A 14,855-nucleotide genomic window follows, 5' to 3' on the forward strand; every position below is an offset into this window, starting at 1 on the left:
AAAAATATGTATTTAGTTAAACTCAAAATCTAATTTATTTGTAAACTGTAAATCCTGATTCTCCTTTATGAACCCAAACTGATAAATAACCTTGTTTAATTGTAAAACCTAAATCTCACTCCTCTTTAATAAACCTAAAACGATAAATAATCTCGTTTAATTATAAAATCTAAACTATAATGCAGATTTATAAACTCAACATATAACCCTTATAATTGTAAAACCTACAACTGGCAAAACCAAAAATTAGGTTAATAGTTGAAAGAGAATTTTTGAGAAATACCTCTTTTGGTGTATCCCTTTTTAAAAATACACCAATTTTCTATCCATTTTAAAAATATCCCTTTTCAAATATGAAAAATTGTAAACTTTTATATAGTTTATAAGGTACATCTATATCATGATTACTATTGAGAGACTCAATACAAATATTTAGAAAGTTTTTAAAAGGTTCTAAACGGCATTTATAAGACTTTTTAGGGTATTTACATTTGGTAGCCTCAGTTGACCAATTAATTAAATATCTAACATCCATAACTCAATATTTAGTTCTCTTTTTTGCAGACGTTTTTACCCCTATCTGTACTTAGATAAACAAATCAACATCAATTCTCGTCTCCTCTTTATCTTCCTCTCTCTCTTTGTCTCTCACCTAAGCATATAACATTTTTGTTATCCGATAACATTCACAAATATTGACAAAATATTATACTAATTAATGTGTTATCCCTTATCTAAATGTATCATATTTAGGGATTCAGTTTTGTTGAGTTTTATACTTTACTATCGTTTTATAAGAGAATTTCATTATTTGATAACAATCTAGTTATCCGATAACATAATTGATAACGACCTAATTATTAGATAACATATTAGATAACAATCTAGTTATCCGATAACAATCTATATATGCAACTTAGTTATCTGATAATAATCTATGTACCGCATCATCATTAGTGCCTCTGCACAATTGGATCTTGTCAGAGATTTGCATAGAGAATAATCATTAAATTCTGAACTTGCAACTAAATTGGTATAGGGATAGTCACGTATTTTCTCCTCTCCCCCATTGAAAAAACTAATTTTCAATTTATCAACTCCTTCCTTTTTGTTTTCCATTTATTTGAGCACATACTTTTAACTAACCCGACTTTTTATAAGTTTTTATATGTTTTTAAATAATTTTTAAAAAAATTTAAAAATTTAAAAAGTTTTTAAAAGGTATTTGTATGGTATTTAAATTTACACGCATAGAAATATAATTTGTGTCTAAATATATAAGCTTACACATTTTTTTTTATAAATATCATTTTTTTTACTTTTTAATTATCAAAAATACCTTTTTCCATACCACTTTTAAAAAATACCCCTATTTCAAATTTTATAAAAACAAACCACTTTAAATATTCCAAATATGTGTGAAAACTTATAAATATACACACAAATTACCTTTATATATGTTTAAATTTTTATATATCTTTCATAAATAGCGTAAAATAACTTATAAATACCTTTTAAAAACTTTATAGACCCTTTTAAAAACCTTAAAACCCCTTTTAAAAACCACTTAAAACCTTGTAAAACTTGTAAAATCGATTTAAAAACTTTTAAAACATTATAAAATATTTGTATCAAATTTCCAAGTAGTAGTTATTATATATAAGTACCTTATAAACCATATAAAACTTTATAATTTTTCATATTTAAACATCGATATTTTTGAAAATGGATAGATAAAGGAGGTATTTTTGAAAAGGGGTACACCAAAAGGGTATATCTTCCAAATTCTCTTTAATTTTTTGTAATTATTTTTAATGTTGTTTAAAAATTCTATTTGTATCTTAATATTAACAAAATTAGATATAACATGTTGCGACATCTTATGTTTTACTTGACACTTATCATGATCACGTGAGTTAGTAAATTTAAAAATCAAGTTTCGACATATAATCTCCTTTAATTGTTAAACTTAAACCATAATTTTAATTTATAAAGATAAACCATAATTCTTATTTATCATTTATATACCCAAACTAACAAATAACCTGATTTAATTGTAAAATTAAAGTTTAAACCTTAATCCTCTTATGTAAACAAAAACCGCCATATATTCTTGTTAATTATAAATTTTAAATCTCTATCATATTAATAAACTAAATTGACATAACTGAAATTAGGTTATTGTTTAATTTTATTAATAATTTTTAATATATAATTCTTTATAATATTTATTTTATATATTTCCTTTTTCGATAGGGTTAATAATATTTCTATATTATCCAAATATTAACAAAATTAGTTACGACACGTGTCAACATCTTATCGTTTATAATTGACACGTGTCACGATCTTGTTAATGGCTGACTTTGAAAACCAAGGTTTATATAATAAAATATAAATTTAGATATAAATCTAGTAAAATGATTTCATATAAATATATTCTTAATATGATGATGATAAAATCATTAAAAAACAAAAAAATCTGACAAAAAGAGAAAAGGCGCCTTTTTTTTTTCTTTTCATCCTTTTGGCTTTTTTGTCCACTCTCCTCCTTCCTTTTATTGTTTTGTTTTCCGAAACTTCTCTCTCTCTCTCTCTCACTCTTCAGCTTTTTTTTGTTTGGTTCTTTTACTTCTTCGCTGCAGAATCCTTCTTCGTGTGTCTGATCTCTGTAAGGCATTCTAAGAATCATCTCTCATCTTCTCTATTTGATCCGATTCATATTCAGTTTTTTTGGGCGTTGCTTTTGTTCTGGCGTTATGATTTGAACTGTACACTCGAAGCCTTATGATACATTTCGGATCTTCTCCTTTTTTTTTTTATAAATTTTTATTTTGTTTTTAATGTTTTTGAATTGTTGTTGGGAAAAGTGGATTATTAATTGAGAAAGTTAATTGAATCTGAGAAGACTACAAAAGAAAAAGAAAAAAACGTTAAATGTGAAATTTATATCTGGGAACAACATTGTTTGTTGGTGTAAATTCAATGTTTACTCTCTTTGATTTTGATTTTTGATTGATAGCGAGTAGCGTTACTGTTGTTGTTTGATTATTATTATTATTATTATTTTTTTGTAGGATGATGAAAACAAAATGTCTAGGTTAAGTAAAGACATTGATTCAGCCTTTCAAGGTGTTGGAACTAAAAGGTATGGCTTGTTTCTTAGATCCATGGACATCTCCTTTTGTTTCTCTGTATGTTTAAACCATTTTTTGTTTGGGGGGGTTTTAGTAGTGGCTTGGAGATTTGGTGCGTTTATAATAATCAGCTCGTTTCTATCCCCAAGTCTTCTTTTGGAAAATTCTACTCTGGAAATGCTTACCTTGTTCTCAGTGTAAGTCAAGCTGTTTCTCTCACGTTTTTGATATTAGTGTGTCTTAGTTTAACTTTTACTTCTTTTTTCCCAATGATGTGTAGACTGTTTTGCCCAAGATTGGATCTCCCCTGTATGACATTCACTATTGGCTGGGGAATGATGCAAATGAGGTTTGTCTGATCACCCACCAGTGTGAATCTTATAATGCTGATTATTATTAAGTATGGTGTTCTGAAAGGTAGCATTTTTTTTGTCCTTATATTATCTGAAGGTGGACTCAGTTTTGGCATCAGACAAAGCATTAGAGTTAGATGCAGCTCTTGGATGTTGTACGGTGCAATACCGTGAAGTTCAAGGTCAAGAGACTGAGAAGTTTCTCTCTTACTTCAAACCTTGTATTATACCTGTTGAAGGCAAGTATTCCCCGAAAGCTGGATTGGCTGGCGAGACATACCAAGTTACCTTGTTAAGCTGCAAGGGAGATCATGTTGTTCGTGTTAAAGAGGTAACATTTGTTTTGATTAGATATCTTTGAATACAAATGAGCACTGTCTACTGCATAATCTATGATGTATCTTATTTTATTTATTTTTGTGGACTTATTATGCTGTATGAGCCTTGACCTGGTGCTTCCATTTATTCATTTATGCAGTTTATTCTTCAATCTGACTTTGATTGCTTTCCCTTGATCTGAATCTACACCAGGTGCCTTTTCTTCGGTCATCACTGAACCATGATGATGTGTTCATTCTTGATACTGCATCAAAAGTTTTTCTCTTTGCTGGTTGTAACTCAAGCACTCAGGAGAAAGCTAAAGCCCTGGAGGTTGTGGAATATATAAAGGATAACAAGCATGACGGAAGATGTGAGGTGGCGACTATTGGTAAGATTTTTCACCTTTTGAACTCCTTATTTGGACGAAAGAACTGAAAGAAAAACAACAGCTAATCATTTCTCTGTTTTATTTGTAGAGGATGGAAAATTTTCAGGTGATTCAGATGCTGGTGAATTCTGGTCTTTCTTTGGTGGTTATGCTCCCATTCCCAAGCTTTCATCTTCTAGCACTCAAGAACAGACTCAGACTACATGTGCACAATTGTTCTGGTGAGATGTGGTTTTATACACTCACACCAGTTATGTTCTTTTTAACATATAGCAGTATTAGCCAATATCCCTGTGCTTTGAGGAGCTGTTGTCAAAGACAAACTATCATTAATCAACTAAAAATCTTTCATGAACAGGATAGATACTCGGGGAAATCTACATCCAACTGGAACTGGTTCTCTGGACAAAGATGTGCTTGAAAAGAACAAATGCTACATGCTAGACTGTTACAGTGGAGTATTCGTTTGGATGGGACGAAACACATCACTTACAGAAAGGAAGACATCCATCTCATCCTCAGAAGTAAGTACATATTGGTAATATAACATGATTGATATGGGAGCACATTTGTACTTGACTTAGGGTCCTAATTTGTCGCTTCACATGTGTTTCTCTTAGTTTCTGCCATAGCATCTGAGAGGCCATTCTTAATATATAATTTGATGTTGATGTGCTCTAGGAATTTCTAAGAAATGAGGGACGCTCAACCAGCACAAGTTTAGTACTTTTAACGGAAGGACTAGAAAATGCGAAATTTAGGTCATTGTTTAATAAGTGGCCTCAGACCGTGGAGTCTAGCCTTTACAATGAGGGTCGAGAAAAAGTGGCAGGTCTGTTTCATATTGTTCTGGTTCTGAAGAAATGACACAAAAGTTGCTTAAGAAATATAGATATCATATACTAAACTAAAATTATCAACACTCTTATGCAGCGATGTTCAAACAGAAGGGATATGATGTTGAGGAGCTTCCTGATGAAGAAGATGAACTTCCCTATGCAAACTCCCAGGGCACTCTGAAGGTACTTCATACCAAACTGTCCCAGATCTGAGCATAAGCTTGATTAATGGTATTCTTTAACTAATTTCAGGTTTGGCGTGTAGATGGTGATGAAGTCTCGCTTCTCTCCATTCCGGACCAGACAAAGCTATTCAGCGGCGATTGCTATATTGTGCATTATAAATATAACTATAATGAAAAAACCGAACATCTACTATATTTATGGATAGGTTGTGAAAGCATACAGGTACGCAGGCTGTAGCCTTTGACTATTGTCAATCATTTGTGAGTTGTTCCACTATGAACTTCATTTTTTTTTTTAACATTATTTCAGGAAGATAGAGCTGATGCCATAACAAATGCTAGTGCTATTGTTGGTTCAATAAAGGGTGAATCTGTACTGGTTAGTTCCTAGCTAGAGCCGGAAAAACAATCATATGTCTACTTTCCTCTTCCTTTTGGCTCAAAACTGTAATTCTACTGACCCGTTTCATTCAACATTCTTCATCCAGTGTCATATATATCAGGGAAACGAACCTTCTCGTTTTTTCCCAATGTTCCAGTCGCTGGTTGTTTTTAAGGGTGGTTTGAGCAGACGGTACAAAGTGTTTCTAGCAGAGAAGGCAGACAAAGTGGAAGAATATGATGAGAAAAAGGCTTCTCTTTTCCGTGTTCAAGGAACTAGCCGAAGGAACATGCAAGCAATCCAAGTTAATCTAGTGGGTTCTTTAGTACTTTCTGCATTTCTGATTTGCTAACATACATTTTTTTATTTCTTTGGCCGCTCACTTATTATTAATCAAATGAAAATTATTCCTACGCAGGCAGCAACCTCCTTGAACTCATCATACTCTTACATTTTACAATACGGAGCTTCTGCCTTCACTTGGATTGGGAAACTTTCATCAGACTCTGATCATGATGTTCTTGACAGAATGCTATATTTCCTTGATGTAAGTAACTTTAGCTCTCAGCTGCTGTTTTCTAAGTTCATGCCATACATTTTTTTCTGGTTTATTAGGGTTATGTTCAGTATTACTAGTAACAAGTCTGTTTCCCCGTTTCCATCTGCAGACATCTTGTCAACCCATATACATCAGGGAAGGAAATGAACCAGATACATTTTGGGATTTGCTTGGTGGGAAGTCAGAGTACCCAAAAGAAAAGGAAATGAGAAAACAGATAGAAGAACCACATTTATTTACATGTTCAAGCAGTTCAGGTAATGGTAAACATCTTTCCAGTTCTTTCTATCATCTTACATCATTGTTAGTTCTGCCATGGTTCAGCTACAAATTATGCCTAACGTACAAGTGGTCCATGACTTTGGCTCTTCTGTTCAGATCTACTCAAGGTACAGTTCATGTGTCTATTGATGCTTTTTAAGTGATTAGAGATTAGCTGGGAATACTCTAATCTTATACCCACTCTGTGCATGAAATTTTCAGGTGAAAGAGATATACAACTTTGTGCAAGACGATTTAACTACTGAAGATGTACTACTATTGGACTGCCAAAGTGAAGTATATGTTTGGATTGGATTAAACTCAAACATAAAGTCGAAGCAAGAAGCTCTTACTCTTGGTCTGGTAATTTTTCTCTTTATTTGGCCTTCCAAGTGCTATATTTGTTGTTTTTGGTGGAACTGCAGCACAGACATTAAGCAGAGTGTAATGGGATAAAAAAATAAATTAGACTAATCTTGCTGCATAAAGTATTATCAATTTCTTGACCTACTCTTTTTCTGTTAGCATAACGCCATGACTTTAAAAATATAAATTAGTCTAATCTAGCTGCATAAATAAATTTTAGGAATGGCAAACTCGATTTTCTCAAATATGGCTTCCTTTTTCAATATTTCTTAGTTCATTCTACTTGTGAAATTGCAGAAATTCCTACAGATGGACATTATGGAAGAAGGTTTAACCGTGAGGACTCCTGTATATGTTGTCACAGAAGGCCACGAGCCACCATTTTTCACCCGTTTCTTTGATTGGGTTCCTGAAAAGGCAAACGTAAGACATCTCTTTCCATCTTGAAGTCCCCTTAAACAGAGCATTATGATATTCCAAAATGTTTTGATAGTAGTCTACTGAGTTTCAAGTTTTGGGATTTTGTACACTTTCACTAATAATATGTATGGAAACATTGCAGATGCATGGTAATTCATTTGAAAGGAAGCTTGCTAGTCTGAAAGGAAAGAAGACAAGCACTAAGGTCAGTCACAGTCAAATGAACTTGGTTACTTGAGATGTGTTACAGTGATGGCCTACAAATTCCATGCCAATGGACTTTTTGTCATGCAGAATAGTCCGACATGGCGACATATTTATTATTATGATCGTAAACAAGCCTAATATAAGAAAGATCAATGTATTTTGAAGTAACTACAACTTTCGTGCTTTCAGAGATCTGGCGGAAGCCCTTGGAGCTCACGCTCGAAGGATAATGCATCACGTGGTTTACAAAGTCGATCTGTGAGCTCAAACAGATCAGAGCGAGGAGTATCACCTTGCTCCAGTGAAAAGCTTTCGAGCTTGAGCTCTGCAGAAGACAGGACAAGCAGCAGTAACTTAACTCCAGTTGTCAAAAAGCTTTTCTCAGAATCTCTTACAGTGGATCCTCCTAGTGATGGTAAGGTTTCATATGTTAACCTTTTCATTGAAGTTCTCAGTTATATGACTCATAAAGTATCAGAAAACTATGACGCAGCTTCAAGATAACTCAGTGATGAAAGCAGTGCAAAAACAACAAACTATGTCAAATTTCTTTACTATTGGATTCCTCAACTCGTAATGAGTGCACCTAAGCATTTTGTCTCTAGAAATCTAATATCAAAGCACTGATTTCCGATGCAGGATTGGCGAGACAAGAGTCAAGCTCCAACTCAGAAATTTCTAAAGAGAATCCACTAGGAGGAATCAATTGCGATCTCAGTAGTCTAGAATCACTTGCATATTCATATGAACAGCTTAGAGTCGATTCTCAGGAGCCAGTGATAGATATAGATGCAACAAGAAGAGAGGTAACCCTGCTATTCCATATAAAAAAAACTAGCTCTCTTATTTACAAACACTTGAACACTTCAATGTAAATTCATCTCTCAGGCATACTTAACAAAGAAAGAGTTCGAAGAGAGATTTGGAATGGCGAAATCTGACTTCTATGCACTTCCAAAATGGAAACAGAATAAACTCAAAATGTCTCTTCATCTTTTCTAAAAAGCCTCACCAAATTATAGAGTAAAGATCTTTGGAGCACAAGTTAATTTTTTGGGCTTTTACTAAATGTAAACTGTAATGTGTTTGTTTATTGCAATGACCTCTTGATATATATAAGTTTGAGGCTAGTTTGTTACAATATCACAATACCAAACAAAGAGACACCTAAATATTAGTGAGTAAATTTAACCTACTTGTGTAAATTGTTGCATACAGTAATTACGCTTGGAGAATAATGATCCCTTTACATTTTGTGGTTCAATCACCACTATCATACAATACTACTTCTGGACTTAGAGAACGTATAAAGTAACTCTGTTTTGGACAATCTATATACATGACTTCATTCATAGTCCAAAACTCAAAAGTTCAAATTACAGAAACGATGTCGTATTGTAGAGTGACTTGAATAAGCTCAGGAAAAAAAAATCATTTTTATTACCAAAAAAAAAAATCTGAAAAAGGTACGCTCTTTAGCTTCTTCTGAATCCTTTCATCATCCTCATCGAATTCGTCAATTTGACTTGCCAAAACTGAGACCTTTGAGTACCCAATGGATCGAAACCAAAGACCCAGAAGCCTTCTGGATTCGTTAGGCGAAGAACTCATCGCAATCCTCACACCTGTCTCCATTTGTATGTTCACCGTTGTTCTTCTCGTCTGTATCCTAAACTCCGACCCTTCTTCTTCCTCCGCCTCTTTCTCCTCCATAGCCACCGCAGCTTACGCCGAGAGCGATTCAGATTCCTCGTGGGACAAATTCGTAGGTGCCTTTTTGAATTCCCTCGTCTTCGTCGCTGCAATCACTGTTGCAACGTTCGTTCTGGTGCTTCTCTTTTACCTCAGATGTGTTAAATTCTTGAAATTTTACATGGGTTTCTCAGCTTTCATCGTTTTAGGGAACTTAGGTGGAGAAATCTTAGTTTTATTGATCGATCGTTTTAGATTCCCGATTGATTGTATCACGTTTCTGATACTTCTCGTCAATTTCTCCGTCGTTGGTGTGTTCGCTGTGTTTATGTCGAAGTTTTCGATTTTGATCACTCAAGGTTACTTGGTTTGGATTGGTGTATTGGTTGCTTACTTCTTCACGTTATTGCCTGAATGGACTACTTGGGTTCTTCTCGTTGCTTTGGCACTATATGACATTGCTGCTGTTCTTTTACCTGTTGGTCCGTTACGTCTTCTTGTGGAAATGGCTATATCTAGAGACGAAGATATCCCGGCTTTGGTATACGAAGCACGGCCTGTGATTCGAAATGATTCCCGTTTGGTTCAGAGGAGAGTTTGGAGAGAGCGGAGAGCTAGCCAGAATGATAACAATGACATTGAGAACACAGCGAATCGAAACGAAGTGGGAAGGGTGGTTAGATCAATAGATGTAGAAGAAGAACATGTAGGTTCAAGTGAAAGAGCAGAGATATCTGTGCCGTTGATTGATCGAAGACCTGATCAGGCTGAGAATTCAGAGACTTTTCTTGAAGGGATTGGGTTGGGATCATCGGGTGCTATCAAGTTAGGACTTGGGGATTTCATCTTCTATAGTGTTTTGGTTGGAAGAGCTGCAATGTATGATCTGATGACGGTTTACGCTTGTTACTTGGCGATCATAGCCGGTTTGGGGATCACATTGATGCTATTGTCTGTGTATCAGAAGGCTTTACCAGCTCTTCCTGTATCGATCATGTTAGGAGTTGTGTTTTACTTTTTGGCACGGTTATTACTTGAAGTTTTTGTTGCGCAATGTTCTTCAAACCTTGTGATGTTCTAAAAGAGTATGGAAATTGAAAGGGTGCTTTTGATGTAAACTTTCGAGTACAGCTTCATTTCTTTTGTCAAATAATTGTGCTGGTTTTGATTGATTTATCATTGAACTACGAAGCTATGATAGTGTGCACGTCCTCGACATGAGTTCAAATCAAGTTTTTTCCGACTGTTGCAACCCCGAGAACTAGGGAAGAGCTTGTGGAAGAAGAAGAAGTTCTTGATCATTGCAGAGAGTGTTGGATCATGTGAAATATTTGATTAAGATTATACATATAATAAAATTAGATTTTGATTACTAATGTTTGCAACAATCTAACAAAGAAGGTTTTGCAACAATTCAAATAAATATAAGGAGGAAAATGATAAAAATTAAAAGAAATGGATCTGACAGTTTGTTGAAACTCTGGGAAGCTTCATAAGAGCATTAGTTATTCTCATGTACCTACTATAACCATCATTGTTGTCTTCTCGGTCATGATTCACTTTAACACCAACCTTGACAGTTTCAAGACATTTCAAATTCCCCAAGAAATGTCTCATTTGATCCAGCTCTCTACGAGTTCCTCTATACCCTGAAATACTTAGGACCTTCACTCGACATGTCGATAAACGACGTACTTCTTCCTCTACCCTCTTCTTGTGGATGCAAGGGGGTTTGTTTCCACTTCTATATACAACAAGCCCGCGCATAAAAGCCTGAAAGCATAACGACGACACAAAGTAAGTTCATAAAGAATAATTCTAGCAAAAAGGATTAGAGTCTGTTTATGTGGTGATAGAGTGAAATTGACAATACCTCGAGGAGTTCAAAATCTATGCATTGTAAACAACATATTTCCTCATCAATCTTCTTCTTCTTCTTACTTTTCTTCTTAGGGGTGCAAGGGCATGCGTTTCCACATCCATCTGTAACTTCGTGCACAAGACCCTGAAAAGCATTACGTACATAAGCAAGTTCATTCATAGATATAATAGTCTAGCAAATAGATGATCGAATGAAATTGATAATACCTTGATGACTAGAGTTTCTAGGTTTGGAGAGTTGCTGAGGATAAGTGGCACCACTTGCCAGCCTCTGTTTTTGTTACTCTCAAAAGATAAAGTAACAAGGTTGTGAAACACCGGAATTGATTTACAACAAAAGTAAAACACCTGCATATTTATATGTTGTCACAACCAAAACCAACTAGCTTGCACTTTAAATTAAAACAATCAATAGAGGAAGAAGTAGTTAAAAAAAAAACTGACCTCAAGAGAATCGTAGGACAAGTGAAGAGTCTTAACATTGCTTATCCCTTTAACTAGATCCGTAACATCACCCACACTCTCCTCCTCCTCCTCCTCCTCATCATCATCATCATCATCATCATCATCATCATCATCATCATCATCATCATCATCACCCTTCTCTGTATCACCATTCTCATCATCTTTCTCTGTATCACCATTCTCATCATCATTATTATTATCATCATCATCACCCTTCTCTGTATCACCATTCTCATCATCCTTTTCTGTATCACCATTTTCATCATCATCATTATGATCATCGACATCCTTCTCTGTATGATCACCATTATCATCATCATCATTCTCTGTGTCACTATCCTCATCATCATTCATAAATCGACGCTCCCATAATCGAATATTCAGTCTAGCTTCTACAAGAGAGCCCAAATAAACCTCATACTGGTCTGCCACATAACTATAATAGTCAAGGTACAAAAGATTGGGTGTATTAAAAAGAACATCGTCCTGAGCCTCACGGTAACTTGGAAAATGGTGATATATGGTCAGTCTCTTGATGGAAGGACTCAACACGGCGCCACTCCAGTTCGGAGGAAACTTATCCTCACTAAAATGTAGGAACAAGTCATCAAGAACAGGGCAGCCAGAGATGAGATCCTGATAATTCTCAAACTCTCGAAACATCACTGAAACGAGAGAGAGTTGTTTGACAAGTGGGAACATCACGCTTCCACTAGGAGGAAGATGTTCGTCAGGAAAAAGCCCACCGCATATTGTGAGGTTAACCAGTGTATTGCTAGTGAAGCCTTCGATTTCTATAGTATCCAAACATACGAGATCCAAGTGAAGTTCCAAGCAGCCTCGCTCAAGAGCAGTGCGAATCCAACTATTCACACGAGAATTTTCATGCGATGAATCCTCTAGTTTCAGAGAGAATCTTTTCAAGGTGGGAGAATTGTTCAAGAGAGATAGCATATTGTCCACGAAATCACAAAAGCCACTGGAATCACAATCTATTACGTCATTCAAATCGAGTTTATCTACAAGAGAAAGCAGATTCCTCCAACTCTTTGACAGAACAGATGTGGAAGCAGCACGTTTTGTCGGAAGCAAAGACAGGATTTTGCCAAGAACCTCATCTGGTAGGCGGCTAATTAAATCTCTAGAACCCATTAGTTACTCTCTCTCTCTCTTTGGGAAGAGAGGATTAGGGTTCTATACTTCTATAGCTAGTTTGACCTATCTAACAAGAAACTTAATTTCGGATCATTTTGGTTCATATCTTAAACCAAATCGACACAGCTAAAAAAAAGGGATCAAAGATATTTAGATATTTCTAGAACCATTGTGTTTATCATATAGATATTTAGATAAAATATATATAAATTGGTTATCCTTGGAGAAAAAAAAAAAAAAACAAATTAATCTTCTAAAATATTGTTTTGGCATGTTAATGACTCAGATTCTAAGGGAAAAATCAGAAGAATTGGATCTGACAATTTGATGAAATTCTAGGAAGCTTCATAAAAGCATTGGTGATCCTCTGGTACTTGTTATCACCATTGTTACCTTCTTTGCGTTTCAATTTAACACCCACCTCAACGGTTTCAAGACATTTCAAGTTTCCCAAGAAATGCCTCATATGTTTTAGCTCTCCATAAGTACCTTGATACCCTGAAATGTTTAGCACTTTCACTTGACATTTCAATAAGCAGCAGACTCTCTCTTTCTCCCTCTCACGGATACATGGACAGGCGTCCCCGCACATATCTGTAACTTGGTGCACAAGACCCTAACATCAAAAGGTGTATTCACGTTAAACATTATTAAAGCAAATAGAAGAATACGTACGGTACAAGCAAACTCTTGTACTACCTTGATGACTAAAGTTTCTAGGTTTGGAGAGTTGTTGAGGAGGAGTGGCACAACTTGCCAGCCTATATCTTTGTCACTCTCAAAGGATAGAGTAAGGAGGTTGTGAAACATAGGGATTGTATCACAGCACAAGTGAAACACCTGGATTTATATTGTCACAACAAAAACAAACATATGAATAGATAATGAGACTTTGCACTTCAAATTGAAACACATGAATAGAACTAGGAAGGAAACTGACATAGTACCTTAAGAGAATCAGAAGATAAGACAAGGGTTTTAACATTGCTTATCCCTGCAACCAGATCCGTAACATCACCCAAACTATACATTGCAAAACCATCCACATGATCACTCTCATCCTCATCCTCATCCTCATCCTCGTACTGGTCCTCGTACTGGTCCTGGTCCTGGTCCTGGTCCTGGCCCTCGTACACGTCTGCAAGTTTCTCCCAGGATCGAATATCGAGTCTAGCTTCTTCAAGGGAAGGCAAATAAACCTCATACTCTTCCTTGACATAACTTGAATATTCAAGGTACACAAGATTGGGTGTCTGAAACACACAAACCTTTTCAGCCATCTCATGGTACTGATCAGGTAAACGGTGATAGATGTTTAGTCGTTTGATGGAAGGACTCGAAACGACACCATTCCAAGCCAGGGATCTGTTGGGATTATAATAATGCAGGAATAATTCTTCAAGCACAGGGCAGCCATTGATGAAGTGCTGATACATGTAATCATCTTTAAACTCCACCGAAACTAGGGAAAGTGATTTAAGCGCTGGGAAAAACACTCCCTCTCGAGGAAGACGACCCCGACGAAAAAACCAACCGCATATAGTGAGCTCAACCAGTTTTTTGCTCGTGAAGAACTCAGTGTCTATATAATGCATATGTGCTGTCTCTAAGTGAAGTTCCAAGTAGCCACGCTTTAGGACAGTGCGAATCCAAGTGTCTATCCGAGAAGCTTCATGGCAAACGTACAGTTCAGAGAGAATCTCTTGACAGTTATAGAATTGCTTAAGAGGGCAAGTGTTCTGTCCACGAAATCACAGAAGTAGTGATGGTCACCACTTGCGTCATTCAAATCAAGGTTGTCTACAAGCTCAAGCAGGTTCCTCCACCTCTTGGACAGAACCGATGTGCAAGCAGCACGATTTGTCCAAAGCAATGACAAGATTTTGCCAAGAACCTCATCCGGTAAATTGCTAATGAAATCTCTAGAATCCATATCTACTCTTTTGGAAGACGTATATGTAGGTTATTGTTATAAAGAAGGAACCTAACAACAACAACAACAAAATCGATTTATAGGGTTACAAGCTCAGATGATGAAATCAATGGTAAGATTCCACTAAATCTAGGGCAAAACATACAACAAGAATAAATCAAGACTATGTAGATTGCGGTGTTGAAGAGGAAAACAACCAAACCAGGAATGTGAAAGCACGACGAGGAGTCTAGTCGGAGGATCGAAGATGTTTTGAGAGAGAGAGGAAGAGAGATGAGGCAGCTATTTATATGTAATAAGATTTCTTTGGT

The 14,855-nt window shown here is 35.6% G+C and overlaps 4 protein-coding genes across 8 annotated transcripts; 2 read left to right on the forward strand and 2 right to left on the reverse strand.

Annotated features, from left to right (window-relative positions):
- The first annotated feature begins 2,559 nt into the window (after positions 1-2,559).
- Positions 2,560-8,623, forward strand: LOC17888166 (villin-1). 5 transcript variants are annotated; one of them, XM_023784833.1, is made up of 22 exons: positions 2,560-2,671; positions 3,078-3,148; positions 3,232-3,334; positions 3,418-3,486; positions 3,588-3,821; positions 4,022-4,199; positions 4,288-4,420; positions 4,558-4,723; positions 4,881-5,031; positions 5,133-5,221; positions 5,291-5,446; positions 5,534-5,602; positions 5,712-5,918; positions 6,024-6,152; positions 6,274-6,427; positions 6,543-6,553; positions 6,648-6,788; positions 7,089-7,214; positions 7,354-7,416; positions 7,608-7,833; positions 8,058-8,224; positions 8,307-8,623. In XM_023784833.1, exons 2-22 carry the CDS (start codon positions 3,093-3,095, stop codon positions 8,418-8,420), a joined length of 2,742 nt encoding a protein of 913 aa, XP_023640601.1. In that variant the 5' UTR covers positions 2,560-2,671; positions 3,078-3,092; the 3' UTR covers positions 8,421-8,623. The 5 variants fall into 5 exon arrangements, with proteins under 5 accessions (XP_023640601.1, XP_023640604.1, XP_023640603.1 ...); XM_023784836.1 differs by having other exon boundaries at positions 6,274-6,421; XM_023784835.1 differs by having other exon boundaries at positions 3,235-3,334.
- Positions 8,624-8,867: 244 nt separating this feature from the next.
- LOC17889410 (presenilin-like protein At2g29900) lies at positions 8,868-10,286 on the forward strand. Its single transcript, XM_006294269.2, has one exon. It carries the CDS (start codon positions 8,974-8,976, stop codon positions 10,189-10,191), a length of 1,218 nt encoding a protein of 405 aa, XP_006294331.1. The 5' UTR covers positions 8,868-8,973; the 3' UTR covers positions 10,192-10,286.
- A 172-nt stretch (positions 10,287-10,458) lies between these two features.
- On the reverse strand, positions 10,459-12,609 carry LOC17888812 (F-box/LRR-repeat protein At2g29930). Its single transcript, XM_023784684.1, has 4 exons — positions 11,436-12,609; positions 11,199-11,339; positions 10,984-11,115; positions 10,459-10,883 (listed from the first exon to the last, which is right to left on the reverse strand). Exons 1-4 carry the CDS (start codon positions 12,606-12,608, stop codon positions 10,557-10,559), a joined length of 1,773 nt encoding a protein of 590 aa, XP_023640452.1. The 5' UTR covers position 12,609; the 3' UTR covers positions 10,459-10,556.
- Positions 12,610-13,327: 718 nt separating this feature from the next.
- Positions 13,328-14,544, reverse strand: LOC17888283 (F-box/LRR-repeat protein At2g29930). The gene is given in 4 exon segments (XM_023785061.1): positions 13,328-13,372; positions 13,374-13,451; positions 13,559-14,289; positions 14,292-14,544. Coding segments are annotated over 4 exon segments (1,107 nt in total).
- Positions 14,545-14,855: the final 311 nt, after the last annotated feature.

Source organism: Capsella rubella, unplaced genomic scaffold (assembly GCF_000375325.1).
Source record: "Capsella rubella cultivar Monte Gargano unplaced genomic scaffold, Caprub1_0 scaffold_4, whole genome shotgun sequence".
Taxonomy (NCBI): Eukaryota; Viridiplantae; Streptophyta; class Magnoliopsida; order Brassicales; family Brassicaceae; genus Capsella; species Capsella rubella.

Bases quoted from the DNA above. Each gene is read 5' to 3' on its own strand.
- LOC17888812 (XM_023784684.1), bottom strand. From the start codon at position 12,608: ATGGGTTCTAGAGATTTAATTAGCCGCCTACCAGATGAGGTTCTTGGC. The intron at 11,340-11,435 runs GTCAGTTTTTTT...ATAAATATGCAG, and splicing joins TGTCCTACGATTCTCTTGAG to GTGTTTTACTTTTGTTGTAA. The intron at 11,116-11,198 runs GTATTATCAATT...AATGCTTTTCAG, and splicing joins TAGAAACTCTAGTCATCAAG to GGTCTTGTGCACGAAGTTAC.
- LOC17888166 (XM_023784833.1), top strand. From the start codon at position 3,093: ATGTCTAGGTTAAGTAAAGACATTGATTCAGCCTTTCAAGGTGTTGGA. The intron at 3,149-3,231 runs GTATGGCTTGTT...GGGGGGTTTTAG, and splicing joins CAAGGTGTTGGAACTAAAAG to TAGTGGCTTGGAGATTTGGT. The intron at 8,225-8,306 runs GTAACCCTGCTA...TTCATCTCTCAG, and splicing joins TAGATGCAACAAGAAGAGAG to GCATACTTAACAAAGAAAGA.
- LOC17889410 (XM_006294269.2), top strand. From the start codon at position 8,974: ATGGATCGAAACCAAAGACCCAGAAGCCTTCTGGATTCGTTAGGCGAA.